The sequence below is a fragment of the Meleagris gallopavo genome, chromosome 1 (genome assembly GCF_000146605.3).
Source record: "Meleagris gallopavo isolate NT-WF06-2002-E0010 breed Aviagen turkey brand Nicholas breeding stock chromosome 1, Turkey_5.1, whole genome shotgun sequence".
In the NCBI taxonomy this organism is placed as follows: Eukaryota; Metazoa; Chordata; class Aves; order Galliformes; family Phasianidae; genus Meleagris; species Meleagris gallopavo.
In genome coordinates, this window is record NC_015011.2 from 11,267,369 (window position 1) to 11,289,455 (window position 22,087).

Consider the following 22,087-nt stretch of genomic DNA (forward strand, 5'->3'; position numbering starts at 1 on the left):
TCCCTCAAGTGACTTCCTTAAAAGCATTTTTATTAAGATTCCTGTTAGTTGCTCAGATTTGGGCTAAGTGCAAGAGACATGGCAATAATAAATTCTAAAAGCTGTAAAATTTGGGAGAGAGACATACTAGTTCTTCCTACGTGTTCAGACCAGTGTGTTCTAGGCCACAAAGTCCTTGGTTCAAAAGACATTCCTGTTCTGGTTACTGGGAAGTGTCGGGTGGTATTTGAGATGCAGATGTTTTTACAGACCTTGTCTTGGAAAGTAAGGAATCCACTGAGGAGCTGATGGCTCTCAGGAGCTATTCTTCAGGGCTGGAGGTTTCCATATTAAAAACATAGTATAAATGCAGAGCATTCAGTATTGCCTTTTTATTAAAATTGTTTGTATCAGTTGAAAAACAAATTTATTTGTGTTTGCATAAAGTGTAAAGGGAATATGCATTTATTCTTTGATATATAATATGCTATCAGTTACACTACCACTTAGTGTGAATTTTGAGACTCACTGAGTGCTTATACAGTATTCTTTCTAAACAGCATTTTAAATGTATATAAAAGTGCTGTATAACCTAAACAAATCTGGTCAGATCCCATGTTTCTGAAAGGAACTTAGAGCCTTGCAGATGTACATGTGTGTAACAGCAGTGGTTTCCTTAACATATTATCTTTGAAAAATCTGTGGACAAGAAGAAAAGTTTCAAGAGAAAGCAATCACTTTAGCACCCACAGGATTTTGAAATTAAAGAAACTCTGTATTGAATCTACAGCAGAACAGTTAAAGAGGTTTTATGTAATTGAAATTTCCACTGAATAAGGCTTCCATGTAGACTGTCCTAATGATACTAGTTTAATTCATTCTCAGATTGCTGGGGATGCAACTTTTTCTATAGGCATCCTTCTAAGCTTCTTGAATTTTTAAAAATTTATTTCCTAGACTTTCTTTTTTAGTTTATTGCTTCTTTTTCTTCCATATCATTTCTATTCTTTTATTTTTTATATTTTAAGCCTGAATGCTTTAAACTGTTTCATTTCATTCTCTCATGCAGTCTCATCTAATTTTTATATATATATTTTTTCTTCCTTCAGTGCTTTGTTGTTTTTTTTTTTTTATTTTGTAATAAACTACTTTAAGGCCTATATTCCAGTAACAGTCATGTCATCAAACTTACATTCACCTTAGTTGTAATCTCTTTCTTTATATTAAAAACATAGCAAGTAATGATAGTAAATAAATCCTTAAGAATACAGCAGTACCAGCTTGTATTGGATTGTCTGCTTTCATCACTGTGCTGTTTGATGATTTGTCATCCCTAGGTGTGTATGTGCAGCTCTTTCTTCTCTTAAAGAAGAAACGTTTCTCTTAAAATATGTAGTACTTTGTTCTTAAGCTCAACGAGAAAATTGGTTTAGGAAGTGCTTTGACCTGTGTCAGCTAACACCTAATTTTTACACATTTCAGTTGGTCAGTATACAGTTTTCAAATTACATCGTTTGACATTGTGAGAAGACTTACTGAAATCGAACTAGACTTGTGTAAGGGATCAGTAGTTAAATTTTAGAAAGCTTTTACATGATGACCTGCGTTACCACAACCTAGTTTATTCCTAGGAAAGTTATCTAAGGAGGGACTAGTTTTAATCTAATGGGGAATGGCTTTAAACTGAGACAGGGAAGGTTTAGGTAAGACATTAGGAGGAAGTTTTTCACACAGAGGGTGGTGAGGCACTGGAACAGGTTGCCCAAGGAGGTTGTGGTTGTGGATACCCCATCCCTGGAGGCATTCAAGGCCAGGCTGGATGTGGCTCTGGGCAGCCTGGTCTGGTGGTTGGCAACCCTGCACATAGCAGGGGGATTGAAACTAGATGATCATTGTGGTCCTTTTCAACCCAGGCCATTCTGTGATTCTGTGATTCTAATTATATTGTTCACTGATTAGCTTCTCTACCTCGCTGGCAGATCTTAATTAATTTTTTATTTTTACCAGATTAGATATCACATCAGTCACCAAATTTTCTTCTTACTGTAATATGAAATATACAGGGCTGCAACAAGAAAACTTAAATAAGAAATTCAGCATATCTGTCTTTGAATTCCTTATGACTATACTGTACAGTGCTGCATGAATTCAAAAGCCACGAATCTGGATATAGGAGCAGTGAGAAAAGTGAAGGATAATACTGGTAAATGCAAGGTACTTCCAAGTTCCCCTTTCTTCTGAGCCTTTGAGGGAGATATTTGAGCATTTCTTTGGCAGTAATAAGGGAAATACAGAAATGTATATATACATTTTGTGTTGTGTCATTTTGTTTTTTTAAATGAAAGTTGAGTTTTTAATGTAATCTCTTCAACCGTGGAGATGGAGTCTTCTGAGGAATATCAAGCACTGTGTGGTTTTGACACTGCGTAGAGGGACCACGAATTGTGAGGTGCTTCAAGACTTCTGAAACAGCCCATTAACCACGGAAGTTAAAAGAGTTTTCCTCCATTCCTCAAAATAGAATGTCTTCAAGGAATGCACTTTAAAAAGTAGCTAAACAGAGGATTTGTTTTTAGCTAAATCATCAGTTAATAAGTTCTATTAGCTATAACGCTTTTACCTCTAACTTTTGATTTTAGTGTGTTTTCTTGTTTGCAATTGCAGTTATTGCACAACTTAGACAAAAACTTGAAAAACTACAAGGCAGCAAACTTCCAGAAAGTTTTAGAGTCCCGTATGACCCTGGGCTAAGAGCAGGAGCCCTAGTGGTAAGTACATTTTGAGTTTCTCCAAATCCTTTTTAAAAAAATTATCCTATGTGCAAATATGCTTCATTTGGTAAAAACATCTAAAGACCTTATTTCACTGTGAATGTGATGACATTTCATGGCTTCAAAAAAGTATTCTTCCTAATGCTAATGGCATTTTTCTAAGTGAGATGGCATGCTACCATGCAGTAAAAAAATCAAAAAACAAGCAAACAAAAAAACCACAAAAACAACTCCTCTTAAAAAATTCTAATCATTAAATGTCAATGAAATTGAAGATTTAACAGGTGGCTGAATTCTATTTATATCAAATGCCTGTCTGTATAAAACTGTTTTAGCAGACTTCACAGATTCTGGGATATTCAGTTTTTCTTCTTGCTTTTCTTGTTTTGCCTGAAAGATGTGTCTGATCTTCACATGTCCTTAAGGTTTATTTGAGACTTTGGTCTTACTAATACAAACGTTTACCTATTTCTGATTTTTTCAGTATCTCTGCTGACTGTGTTGCTTTTATTAAAAAATACATTAACATTTTGCTAGAAATACGTTAAGAAACACGAGTTTCCTTCAGTGCTGTCGTGTGATTGTTGAGGTCTGTGCCAATTCCTATGTTTTGCAGTTAAAAACATGATGAATAAATCAGCAAGTGTATTGTGACAGTGCATTTGCTCTTGAAGCTACTGTGCTATGTGAAATTTGGGTAAAGACAAACAATGAAAGCTGTTTGGATGCACCTGATGTGCAGCCTACAAGAAAGGAATCCTTTGGTTTTCTTTTAGCTAAGAAAAGATGAACCATCCACCTTAAGGAACTGCCAGTCAGTAGGGTTCTCGTCTAGGTGACTGATAACTGTTTTCCAAATCCATCCATGTTTCTGTTAAATAAGCTCATGCCCTGGTAGACAGCCTGTAGGCCTGTCAAACTGAAAGAGCTGAACACCTCCCAGCTGAGGACCACGGAGGTACTGTCTGTACAGAAGGCAATTGAAACAATATTTACTCAGAAATACAACATTTCTGATAACTTCAGAAACTTAATTTAAATGATTATAATTTTTGTAGGTTTATATATATTTAACTTTTAAAATTTGTTTTGTTAAGTTTTTGACAAAAAAATGATCTTCAAAATAAAATATCTTTAAGGGTTTTCTAGTTTTCCTTTACTTAGAAAGTGGGCAGCCCTTCCAAGGCCTTCCTAGGTACATGAAGTAACTGGTTTACAAAGAAAAGAAGTTATGTCCAAAATAGACGCAGCTGTTTTGTTTTTTTCTATAAACAGAAATGTTTGATACAACATTTGATATTTGCAAGCTTTAATTTTGTCTTCATTCTAACAAGTGTTACTTGTCCATAAGCTTAAAATCCTCACAGCCTGAAATTCGAATAGTCTAAACCAGATATTAGTAGCAAAACCAATGTTTCAAGTAAGCTCTAAGCTGTAATAGTTTTTTTCCCCTTTTAATAGAAATAGTGATAAAAGCTGTTTTCTTTTAAACTCAAAGTTCAGAACCTCAGTCTATGAAACGTGAATATTCTGAAATAATCTTTCCTGACATCATCACTTCTGTCAGCTCTCAAACACTGGTGTGTAAATGCTTTTATTATTTTATGTGGTTTTACTGTACATAATTATTCCAGAATAGGAAGTATTTCGTACCACATTTGTATGAGACATAATCAGTTGAGAAAACATTTGAAATAATACAATTTGAGTAATTTCATTGCTGAACTTCTCAAGACTGAAAAATTAGTAAAATTAAATGAGTGTTAATTCTGTTATTTTATGAATTACTGTGTTAAATTACTTTCACGAATGCCATTTTCCACATGAATCTGGCTGCACAATTTTCTAAGGAAATTGAGTAAAATCAAGTAGTCTGTAATAACTGAGGTCTCTAAAAGTCACAAGGGTAGACAATATGGCAGATTGCATTGGACGACTTTCCTGTTTTGCAAAGCATCTCAGAACACTCTGGGGAGGTTCTAAGTTTTCCAGTTATTTCAGAAGCACTTACTCCTGGTTTAAAAATTCTTTCTGTCTGAAGCAGATTTACAAGTTAAAATCAGTTGCAGAGAGTCAAGGCTTATGTTTCCCTTCATCATGGGCAGTGTTCAAAGCTTTGCAGGTTCGGTGAGGTTTTCTCTGGCAATGGAAAACCATCCTTTACATGTATTTTCAGTGTGTTTCTTGTGGTTTAACTGATTGGAAGTTGGTGAACTACTCTCTAGCTGATGTATAAGAAGGTTGGTGTGCTGATGTTGGAGCACAGTGCCTAATGATAAACTTCTCTTTCACAGATAGAAAAATGTAAAGTAATGGCATCCAAGAAGAAGCCCCTCTGGCTTGAGTTTAAATGTGCAGATCCAACTGCTCTATCAAATGAAACCATAGGCATCATCTTTAAACACGGAGATGACCTCCGTCAGGACATGCTTATTTTACAGGTAAGATAGCTTAAGTGCTGTATTCTAGGAATAAATTGAATATGTAAATTTTTTTAATTGGTTTACTTTTCAGAGGAGGATGTGCTGTCCAGTTAAAATAGGAGGCTTTCATTCTGTAAGCTGTATGGCAAGCTGATAGCAAAAACAGGATCTTTTTTGTACTACTGTGTTTTAAGTTACTGTTGCCTTTTTTCCTGCCATATTCCACGCAGACTTGGTATTCTGGTGTTCTAGAGAAGAAATCTGTTATTTAGTGCAAGATGGCTTGTTTTTCTGATGAAGAATTTTTTTCATTGATCTATGTGATAGGTGAAATTACAAATGGAAAAAAAGTGATAGCATTGCTGTAGTAGTATTTCAGTGATTGCTCTGACAAATGGGGTTGTTAGCATTTGCAGGGATATTTATGGTGGAAAATGGGTGTACTTGCTAATGTGTTCAATCTCAGATCATGTAGAAATCATAGAAAACACTTATTAATACCTTGTGAACAGTAGAGATTGCCCAGTCATAGGACAGCTTAGGAAAAAAAACCACCCTGATTCTGTAACTGATAATCTTGAATGGCTGCACACTTTCTGTGTTCTTCTCTTAAGCCACAAAATAGACAAGTAAGGTTTAGTCTCATGTCAGAAGTTTGTGCAGTGTCATTTGTCTAAGTAATAAATAATGTCTGAACAATGTAGTTTAGATACTGGAAAGAAATCTTTATGCTTAAGATGATGAAGGCACCCTCAGGTGCCAGAGAAGCTTGTGGATGTGCTTTCTCTACAGAGAAGGCCAGGTTTGGCAGGGCTCTGGGCAGCCTGATCTAGTGAAAGGTGTCTCTGCTCATGGCAGAGGATTGAAACTCGATAATCTTTAAGGTCCCTCCCAACCCAACCCATTCTGTGATTCTTTGTTTTCTGTGAACTTGTAATAACTTCGTGCATTCCTTTTTGTTTTTACTAGATTCTTCGAATTATGGAATCCATTTGGGAAGCAGAATCCTTGGACCTCTGTTTGCTACCATATGGCTGTATTTCTACAGGGAACAAAATAGGTATGAGATCACACTTAATGTAACTAGAGATTCAAAAGATTATAGTTACAGAAGTTGTGTACAGGAGAAGTATTCAGTATACACTGCAGTCCAGAAATCAACATCAGTTTCTTTACCTTTCTGTGAGCAGCCTTCATTTGTCTCTTAGCTGTGGTTTCTGCCCTTCTGATGGATATCCTTATAATGCTAGACTAGCTTAATGATTGTGCTTCCTTTGCTAATCCAACTGTTGAATCCAGCTGTACGTTTCTCTTTAATAACAATGTTTGATATGGAAAAGTGGTGAAAGCGAGTGACTTCTTCAATATGTGTTTTAATGTGCTAATAAAGATGAAATAGAGAAAAGAGTTAAAATAGAAAAACATTTATGTTTTTTCCTGACCTGAAACTCCATACCCTATGCTTCCTAGAAGCAGCAGCATCACTTGATGGAACGTTCAGGCAGTATTTGTCAATAAGCATAAGTTCATGCAGTGGAGATCTTCTATTTTGTAGAGTTCATAATGGGAGAAGTCAGGGGGGTCCTTATGAAATTTCCTGGAGAACTGTGTCATGGTACGTAGAGCAACCTGATCAGCTTGGGAGAAGTCCACTTACATCCTGAAATACCAAACTGATACATAATGTATACGTCCTGACAGCTCCATGACTCACTGTGTTGGATTTGCATGTATTATGCACCCTAGCACATCCACATTGCACAGTTTCAGATAACACGGAATTGACTGTCACAGTTAATTCTGTTGACCAGTTGTCACACAGCTGGCTGGAGGAAAGCCTCCTCACTGAAGAAAAATTGGCCATGCCCAAATTAAGCTTTCGTGCTGAAAAGAATGATTTGGCTGATATAAACCATTAATCAGTGAGACAGATTAGCAAGTAGTGCTCTGCCATTTACTCAGATCTTGAACATCTGTAAAAATTAGCATTGTTAACACCTGTCATCTGTATAGCTGGCAGTATGATAGGAACTGCATGGATTGATAAAATCATTACAGTATAAATGCTGCCGCTTATTTCCCATGATCTCCAGCTTTTTAGTTGTTTTATTTTTTTGCAGTATATTTTGCTTTACAGATCAAAGAATGTTAAACTGAGTCCCGGTAAAATTAAGAACTGTTTTAAATAAGTATCTGCAGTGTACTTCCTCTCCAAAATTGCCACGTAACATTTTTATCATTCTTTCTTTTGGCTCCAAGATTTCTCAGGAGTGCAGAAAGCCCAGCAGTACTTGGAAGTGCAACACATAGCTGTTTCTTTTCTCCTCATATAAGTGTTTTTAAAACTAAAGAAATCGTATTGATAGAATTCTAATAAAGTTAAAGGAAATGGTCATGATATACCAAAATACAAACTACGCTTAAACTGTAAATACAAGGTCATTTTTTTAACCTCATGTTATAACAAATGTAATGCTTTCATTTTTTTTCTTGTTTCAAATCATCTTAAGGCAATGTAATATTTTAAATTAATGGAGGAAGGTGTAGGAATTCTGCCAGTGGCCATGATGTTCTTATATTCAACTTATAGATTTCAGTACTCTTTCTTAAATTCTTAATGGGTTCCCCATTCTGTGATCTCAAGGAAATAATTGTTTATTTTTGTACATGCAATAGAGAGGGAGATGTAAGAATTCAGCATCTCCCCAGCACCATGGTAGGGCCATGGTTAATCACATCCACACTTCACTTCTGTGTGGCTTGCTGAAAATACCTGTAGCCTAAATTAGTAATACCCAACGTGGGACACCTTGAAACACAGCTTATGCTTGTTTGGAACAAAACCAGAGTGCTGACATGCAAATTTTCTTTCACAATATTTTTGATGGTTTTCTTCCAAACTGCTTCTTCCCTTCCTCTTCATATTTTCAAGGAACTTAGGACAGTTTATACGTATTTAACACAAGGACAATACCCCATTTTACCATGAAAATAGAGAAACAGACAGATGTCCTACAGATTTCCTAACACCTGGATGGTATCCCCTCCTGTGTAGATCTTTCTCAGTCTGTTGAAGGCATCTGTTTGCAACACAGTTTGCAGTTCTGGAAACGTCGAAACGTCCACTGCTGCTGCCAAATAGATCTCAGGAGGAGGAACTTTTTCTGCCATGTATCATGGGTGAACAGTCGTACGTTCCTATCTCTCCCATTGGCATGGCCATATGTTCGTGGTTTTGTGAGGCAGTTTTCACTACTTACTGTGCTGGGTCACTGCCAAATTTAAAAAGCTCAAGTTGGCACGTAATGTAAAAGTCACCTGTCTCAGTATCACAGATCCCCGGTAACAGGCAGCACTGTGCTTTTGCTGCTTTCTGCTCAGATGAATGCAACTTAGTTGAGATCTGTCCCAGTTACTGAAGCCTTCTCTAGGAATAACCAGACCTACTGAGAGGCATATCTATTTAGAAGGATCTGCTGGGAGAGATACACTATTCCAGCACATAGCTGGAATATTTGCTTAGGCAGAATAAGCTGTACCAACATTCTGTCTAGGTTTTGTACTGCTGTTTTAGCTCTACAGCAGAGAATGATCAGTAAATGGTTGTCATTAGCATCCGCTCTAAAATCTGTAGACTTTTCACACTGCTAAACTACACAGCTATTCTGGGAGAACTTGAAAATGCAAAGAGAAGCAAAAGATGTCTCCTGTAACAGCTCTGCTCCTCTGGAATCAAGCTGTTCACCAGCAGAGGGAGATTTGTGAGCACAGGGAGGAGAAACCTTTCCAACAGCTGGAATGTGATCTGGAGCTCACTCCTGAGAGACAAACAACAGCCCAACAAACACAAACCTAAGGACAATGCTATTCAATTTGGTGGTGGTTTTCAGAGGTTGTATTTCTACAATAGTGTTGTTATGGGCTCTGGCTGGCTTCAGCTGGGAGTGGGCAAGAGCCATTGTTGCTTGTAAAATAAGTGGATGCTCACAAGCGATTGAAATTATGCAGAAGATTTAAAAAGCACAGTTTAAAATATTAGTTAGTGTATTTTATATGCTTTGATATAAATTTAATATAAATTCTATTTTTTTCTTTGTTTCCTGTTAGGAATGATTGAAATTGTGAAAGATGCTACAACAATTGCCAAAATTCAGCAGAGTACAGTTGGAAACACTGGTGCATTTAAGGATGAAATACTGAACCAGTGGCTCAAGGACAGATGTGTCATTGAGGAGAAGGTGAGTTCTTTGAGTTCTCCTCCCCTAAAAGTGAGATGGGGTGTTGGATCAGAAGGAGGAGAGAAATGTAAAACTCATTGGTTGAAATAAACACAGTTTAATAGGAAAGAAAAGGAGAAAAAAGAAAAAGAAAAAAAGCGTAAAAAGACTATTGCTCACCACCAGCTGAGTGATGCCCAGCCAGTCCCAGTCTCCAAGTAATAAAAGCCCTCCCCAGCTAACTCCCCGGGTTTTATGGTTAAGCATGATGCCATATGGTATGGGACATTTCTCTGGCCAGTCTGGATCACCTGTCCTGCTTCTGTCCCCACTCAACTTCTTGTTGGGCTTCTCACTGATAGAGCAGCGTGACAGGACAGAAAATCCTTGACTTACTATAAGCACTGCTCAGCAACAACTAAAACATCCATGTGTTATCAACATTATTCTCATCCTAAATCCAAAACAACACCATACCAACTACTACGAAGTAGATAAATCTACCCTAGCTAAAACCAGGGCACAGTTTTAGAATGTGCTTTAGTAATTGAGAAGCATAGTGTCCCTAGTTGTGTTTAGAGTTGTGTTACTCACAAGTGCATTTCCCTGCACTCAGCTGGGAATGTCTGTGGAAGAGCCTTCTGCATCCAGCTGGCAGCTGGGCTTCTGAGTTACAAAATGCTTTGGAAATGATTCCTTTGTCAGTGGTGTATAGAAGTGGTACATGAGGAGCAGATTGAAAGGACATGTAGGAACACTGAGAGGCACTTTGGTTTTAGAGGACTGAAGTACAGATTTAGGTACTCGTAACTCCTTTGCTTAGGTTCAGTGATCTGTTTGAGCTTTATTTTCTCAGAAAGTGTGGACTACTATGTGCTAATTTTATTTGGCCTAGAAAGTACAGCCTGTTCTCACAGCATAGCGAGTACAGTGCAGGTCTATGGTCTTTATCTCTGCAGTGCAACAGGGTACTTTATAAGACAGTTTGTTTGACTTTTGCTTGATACACATCAACAGACAGGCATATTAATTTGGGAATGACTGAAGGAACATTTCTAACATTGAGGCATTTAATGTCTCTAAAATTATTTTTAGTTTCAGGCAGCTGTGGAAAGGTTTGTTTATTCCTGTGCTGGCTACTGTGTGGCAACCTTTGTTCTTGGAATAGGAGACAGACACAATGATAACATTATGATCACAGAAACAGGTGAGTCTGGGTTTTTGGGGAGAATTTCATAGAAGAGGGGACTATCTACACCTCACAAGGTTTATGTTTTAACCTAATAAGTAATGCGTTTAACAATGAATGAAGGTAAAGAATCCAGTTTCAAATTCAGATACTTCTATGATATTGAAACCTTTTTGGGCCTTCGTATAAGATCAGATGTTTATTTGATGGAGTGACAGCATCAGTGGACGAAGGAAGGACAATTGATGTTGTTTGCCTTGACTTCTGCAAGGCCTTTGATGTGGCCCTGCACTACACCTTTATCTCTAAACTGTAGAGATACACAGCTTGAAAGGCCAGCAGTATTCTGAGCTGCATCAAAAGAGGTGTGGCCAGCAGGGCACAGGAGATGTTTGTTCCCTTCTACTTTGCCCTCATGGGGCCCCATCTGGAGTACTGTGTCCAGGCCTGGGGCTCCCAGCACAAGAAGGATGTGGAGCTGTTGGAGCAGGTCCAGAGGAGGACCATGAAGATCAGAGGGCTGCAGCACCTCTCCTTTGAAAAAAGGCTGAGGGAGTTGGGCTTGTTTAGCTTGGAGAAGAGAAGGCTCCGTGAGACCTCATTGTGTGGCCTTCCTGCACTTAAATGCAGCTTAAAAACAGGAGGGGAACAGACTTTTTACACAGTTGGATAGTAATAGGACAAGGAGGAATGGCTTTAAACTAAGAGTGGGAATTTAGAAAGAAATTATTTACTCAGAGGTTGATGAGGCCCTGGCACAGCTGCCCATAGAGCTGTGGGTGCCCCATCCCTGCAGGCGCTCAGGGCCGGGTTGGATGGGGGCACTGGGCAGCCTGAGCTGGGGGGGAGGGGCAACCAGCCCACGGCAGGGGTTGGGGATGGGTGGGCTTTAAGGTCTCCTCTGACCTAAACCATTCTATGTTAATAACGCTGTTCTTTTCCAAGGATGAGTTTGTTACAAACTGAGTAATCTGGCCTTGCTTATGTCTAGATTTAAGATCTAAAAGCCAAAAGGTTTTAAAAGTAGACAGATACTCACTTGTCTGGAGGGTGAAAGAGGTTGTGAGTGGGATTGTATGTGCTATCAGAATTAAAATGTCATTGGACTGTGATCGCTTCAAAGGAACATAACTGTTTTATGTACCTTTGTAGAAAATCCTAGAAAATAAGTGTACATGGACTGTGGTGTTTTGTTACTGAAGTCTGTGGAATGGTGTGTCACGGAACAAAAGTGCCAACAGTTCATGAGCATACTAAATGAAATGTAAACAATTTAAACATGAGATATTAAAGCATATTATAGCATGGAGCTAAGCATACTTGTCAAATTGTCAAGGGATTGCACCTTCAATGATTAATCTCACCTGCTGATGAGCCAGAAGAAGCTGCCAACCTCTTGCGTTCTCTGTCACAACACTGTTTGTCTACTTTGCTGGGAGGCTCTTCTGTGCCAGCCAATGAGAGCTACCTCAAACTTGAGTTGCTTAGCTGCCCTGTAAGGGTGGCTGCGTGTGGTTACCTGACTGACTGGCTAATGCAAGAGCACCAGATGTGTTTCTGGAAGGTTGCTGGTCTTTGTGTAATGGACTATTGTCTACTGAACGGTCTATCCATGTTCTTCAGGAGGACATTGTCTAGAACGTGCACAAGTGACTTAATGGGTCAGCACAACCGGGTCGACTGTGAATAGTCCATTGAAATCTTTAAGGACCGATATGTGATAAATCAAATTTCTTTGTAGAAGTTGGCTATGCAGATGTGTTACATGAGCATGCTGTTGTCCTTTTGCCATGCCTGAGGAAACTAACTTCTCCCCACATGGCTGCATGCCTCCTAAAAGAACCTAAATTTTTTGTATTACAAACTTTGGGATTACTTCTTTATGGACATCCCAGGAAGGACCCCAGATTGAGCTGTACATATGAAGGCATTCTATCTGGCCTAAGGAATCCAGTTCCAGTTCCGTGAGCTTGTTACTTCCTAATTAGTCTTTACATAATGCAAAGAGACAGAAAATACTTTTGGTTTTAGTCAGAAGACCATATATTTAATATTAATCATATTGTATTGTAAAGTTTTACCAGCTGAAGGCTGGAGAGAGGAAGTACCCTGAAGGCAGAAATGAGATAATTGAAGACTACAATTAAAGAGAAAAAAAAAAGTTCACCAGAAATCCTTGTGGAAAAGAAGACAAAGAAATGCTTTAATTTCAACATTAATTATATAGTATTATAGTATATATATAGTATTATATAGTATTATAGTATAGTATAATATAAATAGTAATGATATTAACAGTACTATGTATATTACGTCCTAGCAGAAAGTGCATGATAGGTCAGTAGAAAGGGAGACAGTAAAGGAAATGTTATTTGGTTATAGTCAGGAGTAGATTAGCCAGAGTTTAACAGGAGCTGTCTGGAACAACAGAAGGGGGAAGGAGGTGACTGAGAGTTCTGCAGAATACGTCAGCACTGGAGTAGGTTGGGAGGACTCAAAAGCTGGCTGAAATGCTGGCACATATAAGGATGGTACACCTCAGGATTGCTATTAAGTAACATCCTACGTCAATCGATGTTTTGTCTTCTTGTGTGCATATGCCATTATTACAAATGCATGTTTTTAAGTGAACATACTCTTTTATCCTTACATCTTGTTTGCCAATGAAACTAATAAATCAATCTAAAGAGCAGTGGGCCAATCCAGTCCTATAGGTGTAGCACTCCTTAAAAGTGAAGTTTTTCATCACTTTCCGAAGATCTGATACTATACTGCAATCTCAAAGTTATCCATAGTGTGGGAAACTTATTCTGTACACTGCAGGAGGACATATAAACTGGTGATGCAGGTATGTGAGGAAGAAGCATGTTCTAGTTCCGGAGTTGCTGAGAATTAGTGCCATACTAAAAAAGGGCCAACCTTTTCCCATGTAGTGATGTGCTGGGATCTGATTGTTATGGATTGGAGGCACAAGCTTTCCTCACTTCATGATTGAAAAGCTGTGAGTGTATGTTTAGAAAACATAGTGGGCCTACCTGGTTTTAACAACTGCCAAAGACAAAAAATAACTTCACTAAAAGAACACAATTATGTATTAAAAAAAAAAGAAGAGAGAAGAAAAAAAATAGTCTTTTTCTGCTGAATTTCAGAGTCATAGTTTAGGCCTACTTGGAAATACAGTAAATGCATTTGAGTGTTCTTGGCAGTTTATTGCATTTGAGCCTAACTGTGACTTCTTTTTACAAAGGTAACCTTTTTCATATTGATTTTGGCCATATTCTTGGGAATTATAAAAGCTTCCTTGGAATTAATAAGGAAAGAGTTCCTTTTGTGCTGACTCCGGATTTTCTGTTTGTCATGGGGACCTCCGGAAAGAAGACAAGTCTCCATTTCCACAAATTTCAGGTAAAGTGAATATTTAACTGTAAATGAATTAAGTGGCATTTTTTGCCCTCTGAAATGAGCATTAGTGCCTTAGACTTCCAAGCTCTGTGCTCCTGGGTATTGCATTAATATAATTTACTGACTCATAATACATTTCTGGATTATTTTAGCTCTAAAAGTGAACACTATCTGTAGGATTAGGGGAACTAGGATGCAAACAGCCATGAAGCCACAGTGAAGAGCTTCAGCTAGCTGCAGTCAGGCAGGCAATCTTTTCTTTGTTTCTTGTTTAGATTGAAAATACTTTGTAAGGGACACCAGTATCTAGCTGCAGAGAGACAGCGTTAAGCAGAGTATTCTGTGTGGTACAAGTCAGTATTCCTCAGCTGGCTGTGCCACTGTTACTCCCTCCTGATTCTGCCCTCTTTTCCTAGGGCTGGACCTGCTGCATCTCAACAGAGCTTTACAGTGATCTTAGACTGTGTACGATTCTGGTTTTGTAAATTGGGTGGACTGAACTCTGTGAAAGAAAACAGTGTTAAAATCTATTCTATTGCAGTTTGTGCAATTTTAAGTGAGCTCCTCCAAAACAAGTTGTGATTTTGTAATCTTGTGACAAGGAGAGAGCAAAGCAAAATGCTGTTTAGTATGTTTAATGAAATGTCTGAGAGAATAGCTGAACAAAGGTAAATAGATGTTGGGCTGGTATTCATGCATACATCATTAGGAACTTTAAATACGTGCCTGACTAGAAAGGAGGTTCTTTGTGTTACCTAAAGTCTCCTCCAGAGTGCGAGTCAGAGCAGCAGTCTGACTTCAGTACTCAGGATTCCCTTTGGATGGACTATTCCCTCTGCCCTACCTGCTACAGAGCCTGCTTTTCAGCATTGAGTACTTGTGGGGTAGTGAGCAGGTCCCAGTGAACATACATGTGATTGTTCAGCAAATAACCAGGCAAGTGTCATTCCTGAGCCCAGACTTCTGAAAATAACTGTAAACCACCAGGTGCCATTTTTGAGTCTTTCTTTGGCACAAGGACTAGCTTTGGAAGTGGGGGAATGCTGAGCCCATGCTCTTAAAGAAGTCCATCAGCTGTACTTCATACAAGAAGGGTGGCATTGCTTAGCCATCAGCCACGTGCAGGTGTGGGGCTGGGACACCCATCTAGGCTACGTCAGTTTGTAGAACACCTCAGTTCTGGAAGGAGGAAACAGTTGAAAATATGAAAGTATGCTGGTGGAGAACTGGAAGACTGGCTAGTTCTTAGTTGTGTTCATGTATATGGATCTTCCAGCTCCTCAGAGAATGTATGACCTTTACTTCAGCAGTTCAAATGCTTAAGTAACAGAAGGTGATTTTGGTCTAAGCTTCTTTTCAGTAAGCCCTCACCATACAGAGCAATCCTGACTCCAACTGAATGTGTTTATTTTTCTACTGCAGTACAAATTTCTAAAGTAAATACTGCTACCATCCCACTGGTGCAGAAATGCCACGACAGTGCCAGTGTCAGTTCCATTAGTGTCATTAACCAGAGGAACAGTGCTTAACGTGCTGTACTGTTGTGAGCAGTGACCATGACACATAACCTGCTCATCTGATGTGGGATGATGTGTGCACAGACAAACAATAATACGGGCTAGAAAAATGTAAGTTTGTGTACAGTTCTGCTGTGTTACGAACTGTATGCAACCTGCTATACTGTACTGGTAATGCCTTAAAGGATTTAAAAAGAAAGTTGAAAGCAAAATACTTTTGTATAAGTAAAATGGTGACACAGAGCAAGATGCACATTTCCTATCTTGCTGTAAAAAAGCATGTTTTAATTATATTTTCAGATAACAAATGTAAACAAAATGAACGCCTTGCTTTCCAACCAGCGGGTTGTGTCATGTTCCCAAATAGCAAGGGATTCATTCAATGTGCCTGCTGACTCATGCAAGCAGTAATGGAAAAGTCTCAGCATTTATCCATCATTAATTTTTAAGAGCATGCTCATTAATTTGTGCTTCAGCTACATTAAATATGTTGTACTTTAGAAGAATGCTTTGTTTTCACAGGCTCCAGTCTCCTTGATATTCTAAAATACCCATGGGTTTGTCTGGCTTTATGTCCTGTCACCTATTGGTCCCTACAGATGTGTCAGACACAGCTCCTACTGCAGGTGTAACTACACAGCTGACTTTCAGGCCCCCTGCAGCAGGGTACAGCAGTTAGTGCTGTGCTGGTACTGCTGCACTGTTAAAGCTGGCAGTAGTGTGAATTCTTGCTTCTCTTAGCTCTTACTCCATATTTTGCTTCCCTTTTTGCTCTTTTCACAATGCCTTAAAAAAAAGATGCCAGAGGCTACTAATGAAATGACAGAAATGTTTAGTAGAAAACATCATTTGATAAGCATGATTTAATCTGAGAAGACAATTATTTCTCTGTCCCATCTGTGAATTTTTCAGCTGCCTCAGTACTGTCCTGATTTCTCTTGCTGTGAGTGTCAAATGTGGTGGCATTTCCTTTCCAGCTTTGGCTGAAGCCTGAGCCACTCTCTTACTCCTATGTATGTTCTTCTTCATGCCTTACATGTAGGAACACTTCAGAAAGCCTTATTGTAGATCTCCCTAGACTTCTGAGCTTTGTCCACCAAGCTACTATTACATGTAGTTAGCCTAAATTTCTCTTTACTGCTTTTGCCATTGAGTGAATTTTTATTCATTCTGTCTCATTTATTTCATTTGTTCATTTTTCGTTACTTTACCCTGCAGACTTGATGTTACAGGGATCTGTGGTTTTAGTACTGATCTAATCATTTCTTCTGGTTGTGCCACTTGCTTACAAAATCCCATGTATTTGATTGTCAGACAAAGGTGACAGAAGGAAGAAGGATGTACGCTTTATTACTGAAAAGTGATGTACAGGAAAGAGAAGGCCTGTATAACAGGACTTGGGCACTCCATGTTATACAAACACTTGGCCCTTAGGAAACTAATACTTAAGGACAATTTCAAGCTCCCAGAATAACCCACTGTTGTCGCATGGACAAGATGGGGGTGGTTTCTCCTTGGCTCCTCTCATTTGGCCTGTGGCTTTGATTAGTTAACAGCTTTCTTCCTAATCCCACGGTGTGCACATAGCCCTGATACGCACTCGTGTCACTTTTGGTTCCCTCTGCCTTTCTCAGAAGTACAGAAGTGACTTTTCCTGGGAGATGTTAATTCCAAACTCCATTCAGCTCCTGTCTGCATAAATAACTGTAACAAGGAGGTGCAGATGTTTTAAATCCTTTGAATTCTTTCGAGGACAGTGATGCCAGTTTCTTGACTGCATAATTGTTTTTCTGTCTCAGACACCTTCAGCAGTGAGATGTATCATCCACAAAGAAATGCAAAACCTCCTTTGATACGACTATAAAGAGCAGAGCTTTCATCTCTTTCAAGAGAAACAAAAACCACACTAACTCTTGTGACAAGATTTCCCTGTTTGAAGTCGATATACATAAGTAGAATTTTTTTTCTTGGTGTCATGAAGTGAAACTAATCCCTGAAAAGTTGATTGTGTTTTCTATTGTAAACTGTGCTTTGGCCATTGCAATTCATCTTCTACTTTGCCAGAGCTGAACTGACATTAAAGTTCTCATCTTATTTCGGGACAGGATTTATTAGGAAATGTAAGGGGCCCAAGCAATAGGGGAAAAAATGAGAAAGAAAAAAACCCTATGGACAGATGTTCAAAATATCATCTTTCTTCCCTTGTGTTTTCCTGACCTGTCTGCTCATTTGTCTGACATTGCTGGTGTGAGCAGTGATAGATGTTAAGGTTATTTGTGCCATTCTTACTGTTTCTAAGGAAGAATAAAACCACCCACTGTGTCAGAAATAACCAGAGTTCTACAGAGCTAATGAGATTAATGAGAAAGGTATATGAAAATACTTGAATTGCATAGAACTTATAAAATTAGTTCAATAAATTTATGGAAAGGTCTTTATTGAATCTTTCTTTGGGTAAAAATCAGTGTTGCTTCAGCTTAGGTTTTAATAGCAACAACCTTCTTGGGATTACTTCTCATCTCTTCCCATTACCGTGTTGCAGGCCTAATTTAACTTCCTCATTTTGATTTCTAACATTTGATTGCTTTTCCTTAAAATGTTATTTTAAAAAGTAAATGAGTAATGAATTCAATGTAAGAAATAATCATTCTGATTTATGGATTAGTCGCTTATCATTAACCATTCTTTCCAAAGGTATTTCATGTTTTTCTAAGCTGCAGAAATTTAATTCTTCTGAAGTTTATGCTGCTAAGCACAAATTACTTATATATGGAAGTGAAAAAAAAACCAAACAAGAATCCCTTGATTCCGGTAGGACAGTACATAACTGTGGCAGTCCTAAAGCGAGGCAGCACACCTGTGTTTGAAGCAGAGCTGTCAGCTGGAGAGATGTGACAGAACACCACGCCTGGAGAGCCATCTCCATTAAACAAGCCGTCACCTCCGCAGCTTTTAAAGACATCCACATAAAATGAAGAATTGAGCCCTGGAGGTGCTGCTTTATTCAGTCTTGCTTGCTATCCCGTGGTCTTTAAATGGAAACATACCAATTGTGAAGAAAGACGATGAATTACTGCTGCCTTTTTAGCAGTCTCAGCAAGGGATTACATGACAGGGAAATTAATTTGAAATTCTGGTGAAGCTGACGTTTTGAGCTTTAACAACTAATATCATATTATTTAAAAGAGCCTTTAGTTTGTGCACCAAAGCAGGACTTGTTGCCCTGAGGTGCGCTCACCAACGACGTGGCAATGGATGCAGATGTGAGCGTAATGTTTCTGCTTGGATGAGTGGCTCTCTGGGGTCTCCTCTCCCTGATACACCGGTGTCTGAATGGTGTCGGTCGGTGGCAATAGTTCATACCCATGTTCCCATGAAGTACTAAGCCCTCCCTTTCCGTGCACCTCATCATTTAACAGAAAATCCTTCTCTTTTGTAGGATGTGTGTGTGAAGGCTTATTTAGCTCTGCGACATCACACCAACCTGCTCATCATCCTGTTCTCCATGATGCTAATGACTGGAATGCCCCAGTTAACCAGCAAAGAGGATATTGAATATATCCGGGATGCGCTGACGGTAGGGAAAAGCGAAGAAGATGCTAAAAAGCATTTCCTTGATCAGATTGAGGTTTGCAGAGATAAGGGCTGGACTGTGCAATTTAACTGGTTCTTACATCTTGTGCTTGGAATCAAGCAAGGAGTAGAAAAGCATTCTGCTTAACATTTGGTGTAAGCTATCTGTAGGTGTGAATAGGAAGTTAGTGAATGTACTTGTTGTTATTTATGCATTCCAAATACATGAGCAGTCACTACTGCCTTTACCTCACTGGCAGCTTCTAAAAAGGCTTTTTTTTTTTTGTCTGCCTTTCCAGAAGAGCTTTCCTGCAGTTAAGACATATATATTTTTAATGTCTAGTGATGCTTCCAGTTGCTGGACTGTCAAATAGCTGCTTTGCTGTTGTGGCCTGCAATTTTCTTCTTTCCTTTAGTAATAATGAAGGAGGAGTTTGGGTCAGATTATAACCTGCAATCTCAGATAGAAATTTGCAGTGGCATTGCCTTAATTGTTCATGAGAGTCCAGGCTTCAAATGGGGAAAAAAAGAGTCTGTTTAAAATCGATGGTAATATTGAAATTCCTGCAGGAAATTTATTTCTTTATCAGGATGGCTTTTACTCAAGTGTTCTTCACCCACATCGCTTCCCTTTGTCCCACTTTATTCTTGTTCTGATTTTTAATATGTGTCAGTAGAAAACGACCTTGACTCCACTACCAAAAGAAATTGCTTTATTATTATTGTGGCCTCCTGACATACACAGCTGAACTTGACTGTTGCTGTAAGAGAGCTTCATAGTTCCCTGGAAGCTCCTCTGGTTTGAACCTGAAATTCTTAAGGTTTAATTTTGGACAGATTTTTTACTTTTTGTTTTGTTTTGTTTTTTAAATGGGAAGATCCGTATTATATTACAGATTATGTTCTTATTGTAAATTTACTGAAATTCCACCTGTATGGTAAAAGCTTTGTAGAAAAATCAGTGGTACTTCCTTATTCCTCAGAGAAAGCGCCTCACGTAAAAGTAATTGACGTTTTACCAAATATTTGAGAAACCCAAAGTTATTTATTTTTTGGGAGATACCCATAAGGAATTAAATTTAATCTTTGAAATTGTGTATATTTTGCTATTTATTTTTAAATTCTTTAAGAGACTATACTACTGAAAAGCTATTTATGAAAGAAAAGAAATAATTTCAATATTTAAAGCTAAAAGAGGAAAAATGATCAGCATTAAGTAGAATTGTAACTTCTTTGCTGTAGGATACCTGCAAATCACCTAGACTGCCTAAGGTAGGATTAACTATATATCATGAATTAGTCTTTGACTCCAGTTGTTACCGTGTCCTTCCTGCTGATTGATTCTTACCAAAGAGAGAAGATGGCTTACAGTATTGCTTTTTTGCACTCGTGCCCATGTAATTTCTTCTTCCATTGTAATTTTACATGGGTTTTACTTTACATTTAAATGATGAACTGAATTTTGTAATTCTGTTATCATTTGCTTTGATCGTTTCACAGAACTGTTTTTAACTACTGCTACCACTGTTACTACTGAGCTTATCCTGGAAGGATTTGTACTAAATGTACTGTAATTGGTGTCTCGGTTATGAGATAGAGCCAATCTATTTTTGAAATACAGATGTTTAATTGATTCCCATGCACAGTGATGTTTTTGATGTGTACGATAGACTGATTTAAGGAAATCTGAAAAGGTAAAACGTAGAATAATTTGTTGTTCTGTTACATTACCATTCTGTGCAAGATAGGCTTAAAAACCGTACTAAAATATAAAGTAAATGATGAATGCTGTCTGTAAAATGATATTTTTAGATTTGTATTTTGTAGATCTGAAATAAATTGATTGATATGTTCTATTTGCTTGATTTTTCCTTCATGAATAAGCACTTTTTCCCAATATTTTAAAGACTGCAACCTCAGTAAGAAATCATAAGTAAATCTACTGCTATATTTGAATGCAGCATAGGGAAATGCTAATCACAAATTGAAATGAATGGCATTCCTAAAGCAGCCTTCCTGTGCAGATGGACGTCTGTGAGGAACCCACAGCCAGAGGAAAACTGCTCAGTCCCACAGTAAGCCAAGACAGGTCATTTTTGTGGAGTTTACAGTGTGCTGCACTGAGTTGTATACGACGTTTGTTATGGACTTCTGCAGCAGCTCTGTGCTGAGCTCATTAGCAGATGTCTCCAGAACTCTCTGTGCCTGCTGCCCGGCTGCCTGGGCAGTGCTGGGCATCCCTCTGCTGTGTAGTGATAGGACCAGGAGCAATGGCCTGAAACTTGAACAAAGTATGTTCCATACAAACATGCATACAGACACGCAGAAGAATTTTACAGTAAGGGTAACGGAGCACAAGAACATGTGGCTCAGAGAAGGTTGCAGAGTCTCCTTCTATGGAGATATTCAGGATTCAGCTGGATGCCCACCTGTGCAATCTATTGTAGAGAACCTGCTTTAGCAGGGGGTTGGACTCAGTGATCTCTTGAGATCCATTCCAACCTCTACAATTCTGTGATTCTGTGACTTCAGGGAGTATGAGCAGCTGCTGCATCCCCTTGTTAGCTACAGAACAAGCTGTCTGCTGGCCGACACTTTGTTAATAAATAGCTGTGCACTCATACTGCTGGTTGTCTGTCAGCTGCTTTGTGTCAGTGTGGAGCTGGGCACTGCCTGGGGTACCCCCGGCCTGGAAGGGTGCAGCTTCAGGACAGCTGCCACTGCCACCGCAGAGAGTTGGGCACCATTTGCAGAGTTCAGGCCTACAGTCTTCCAATACTGGAACACACTCTAAAATAGACCAACCCTTCAAAACAGCTTTTTCATATGGCCTACAAAGCAAGAAATGGAAATTAGTCACTAACCACGTAGTTCACAGGCTCTAACTCAGCATGCAGGGAGATGAAATTGCTAATGTTTCTGAGTAGGTCTCAATTATCATCCTTTTCTGCTGGGATCCCAAAGACTTTTTAAATTATTTTTAAAGTTACTTTTAAGTTCTAGGGTTTTTTTTTTT

General features: G+C 38.6%; 1 protein-coding gene across 1 annotated transcript; it reads left to right on the forward strand.

The window, feature by feature from the left end:
* Window positions 1–2,600: 2,600 nt before the first annotated feature.
* LOC100546933 (phosphatidylinositol 4,5-bisphosphate 3-kinase catalytic subunit gamma isoform-like) lies at window positions 2,601–20,927 on the forward strand. Its single transcript, XM_019621949.2, has 7 exons — window positions 2,601–2,747; window positions 5,045–5,191; window positions 6,143–6,233; window positions 9,281–9,411; window positions 10,486–10,597; window positions 13,827–13,984; window positions 18,938–20,927. Exons 2-7 carry the CDS (start codon window positions 5,063–5,065, stop codon window positions 19,217–19,219), a joined length of 903 nt encoding a protein of 300 aa, XP_019477494.1. The 5' UTR covers window positions 2,601–2,747; window positions 5,045–5,062; the 3' UTR covers window positions 19,220–20,927.
* The last annotated feature ends 1,160 nt before the right edge of the window (window positions 20,928–22,087 follow it).

Bases quoted from the DNA above. Each gene is read 5' to 3' on its own strand.
- LOC100546933 (XM_019621949.2), top strand. From the start codon at position 5,063: ATGGCATCCAAGAAGAAGCCCCTCTGGCTTGAGTTTAAATGTGCAGAT. The intron at 6,234-9,280 runs GTATGAGATCAC...GTTTCCTGTTAG, and splicing joins TTCTACAGGGAACAAAATAG to GAATGATTGAAATTGTGAAA. The intron at 13,985-18,937 runs GTAAAGTGAATA...TCTCTTTTGTAG, and splicing joins TCCATTTCCACAAATTTCAG to GATGTGTGTGTGAAGGCTTA.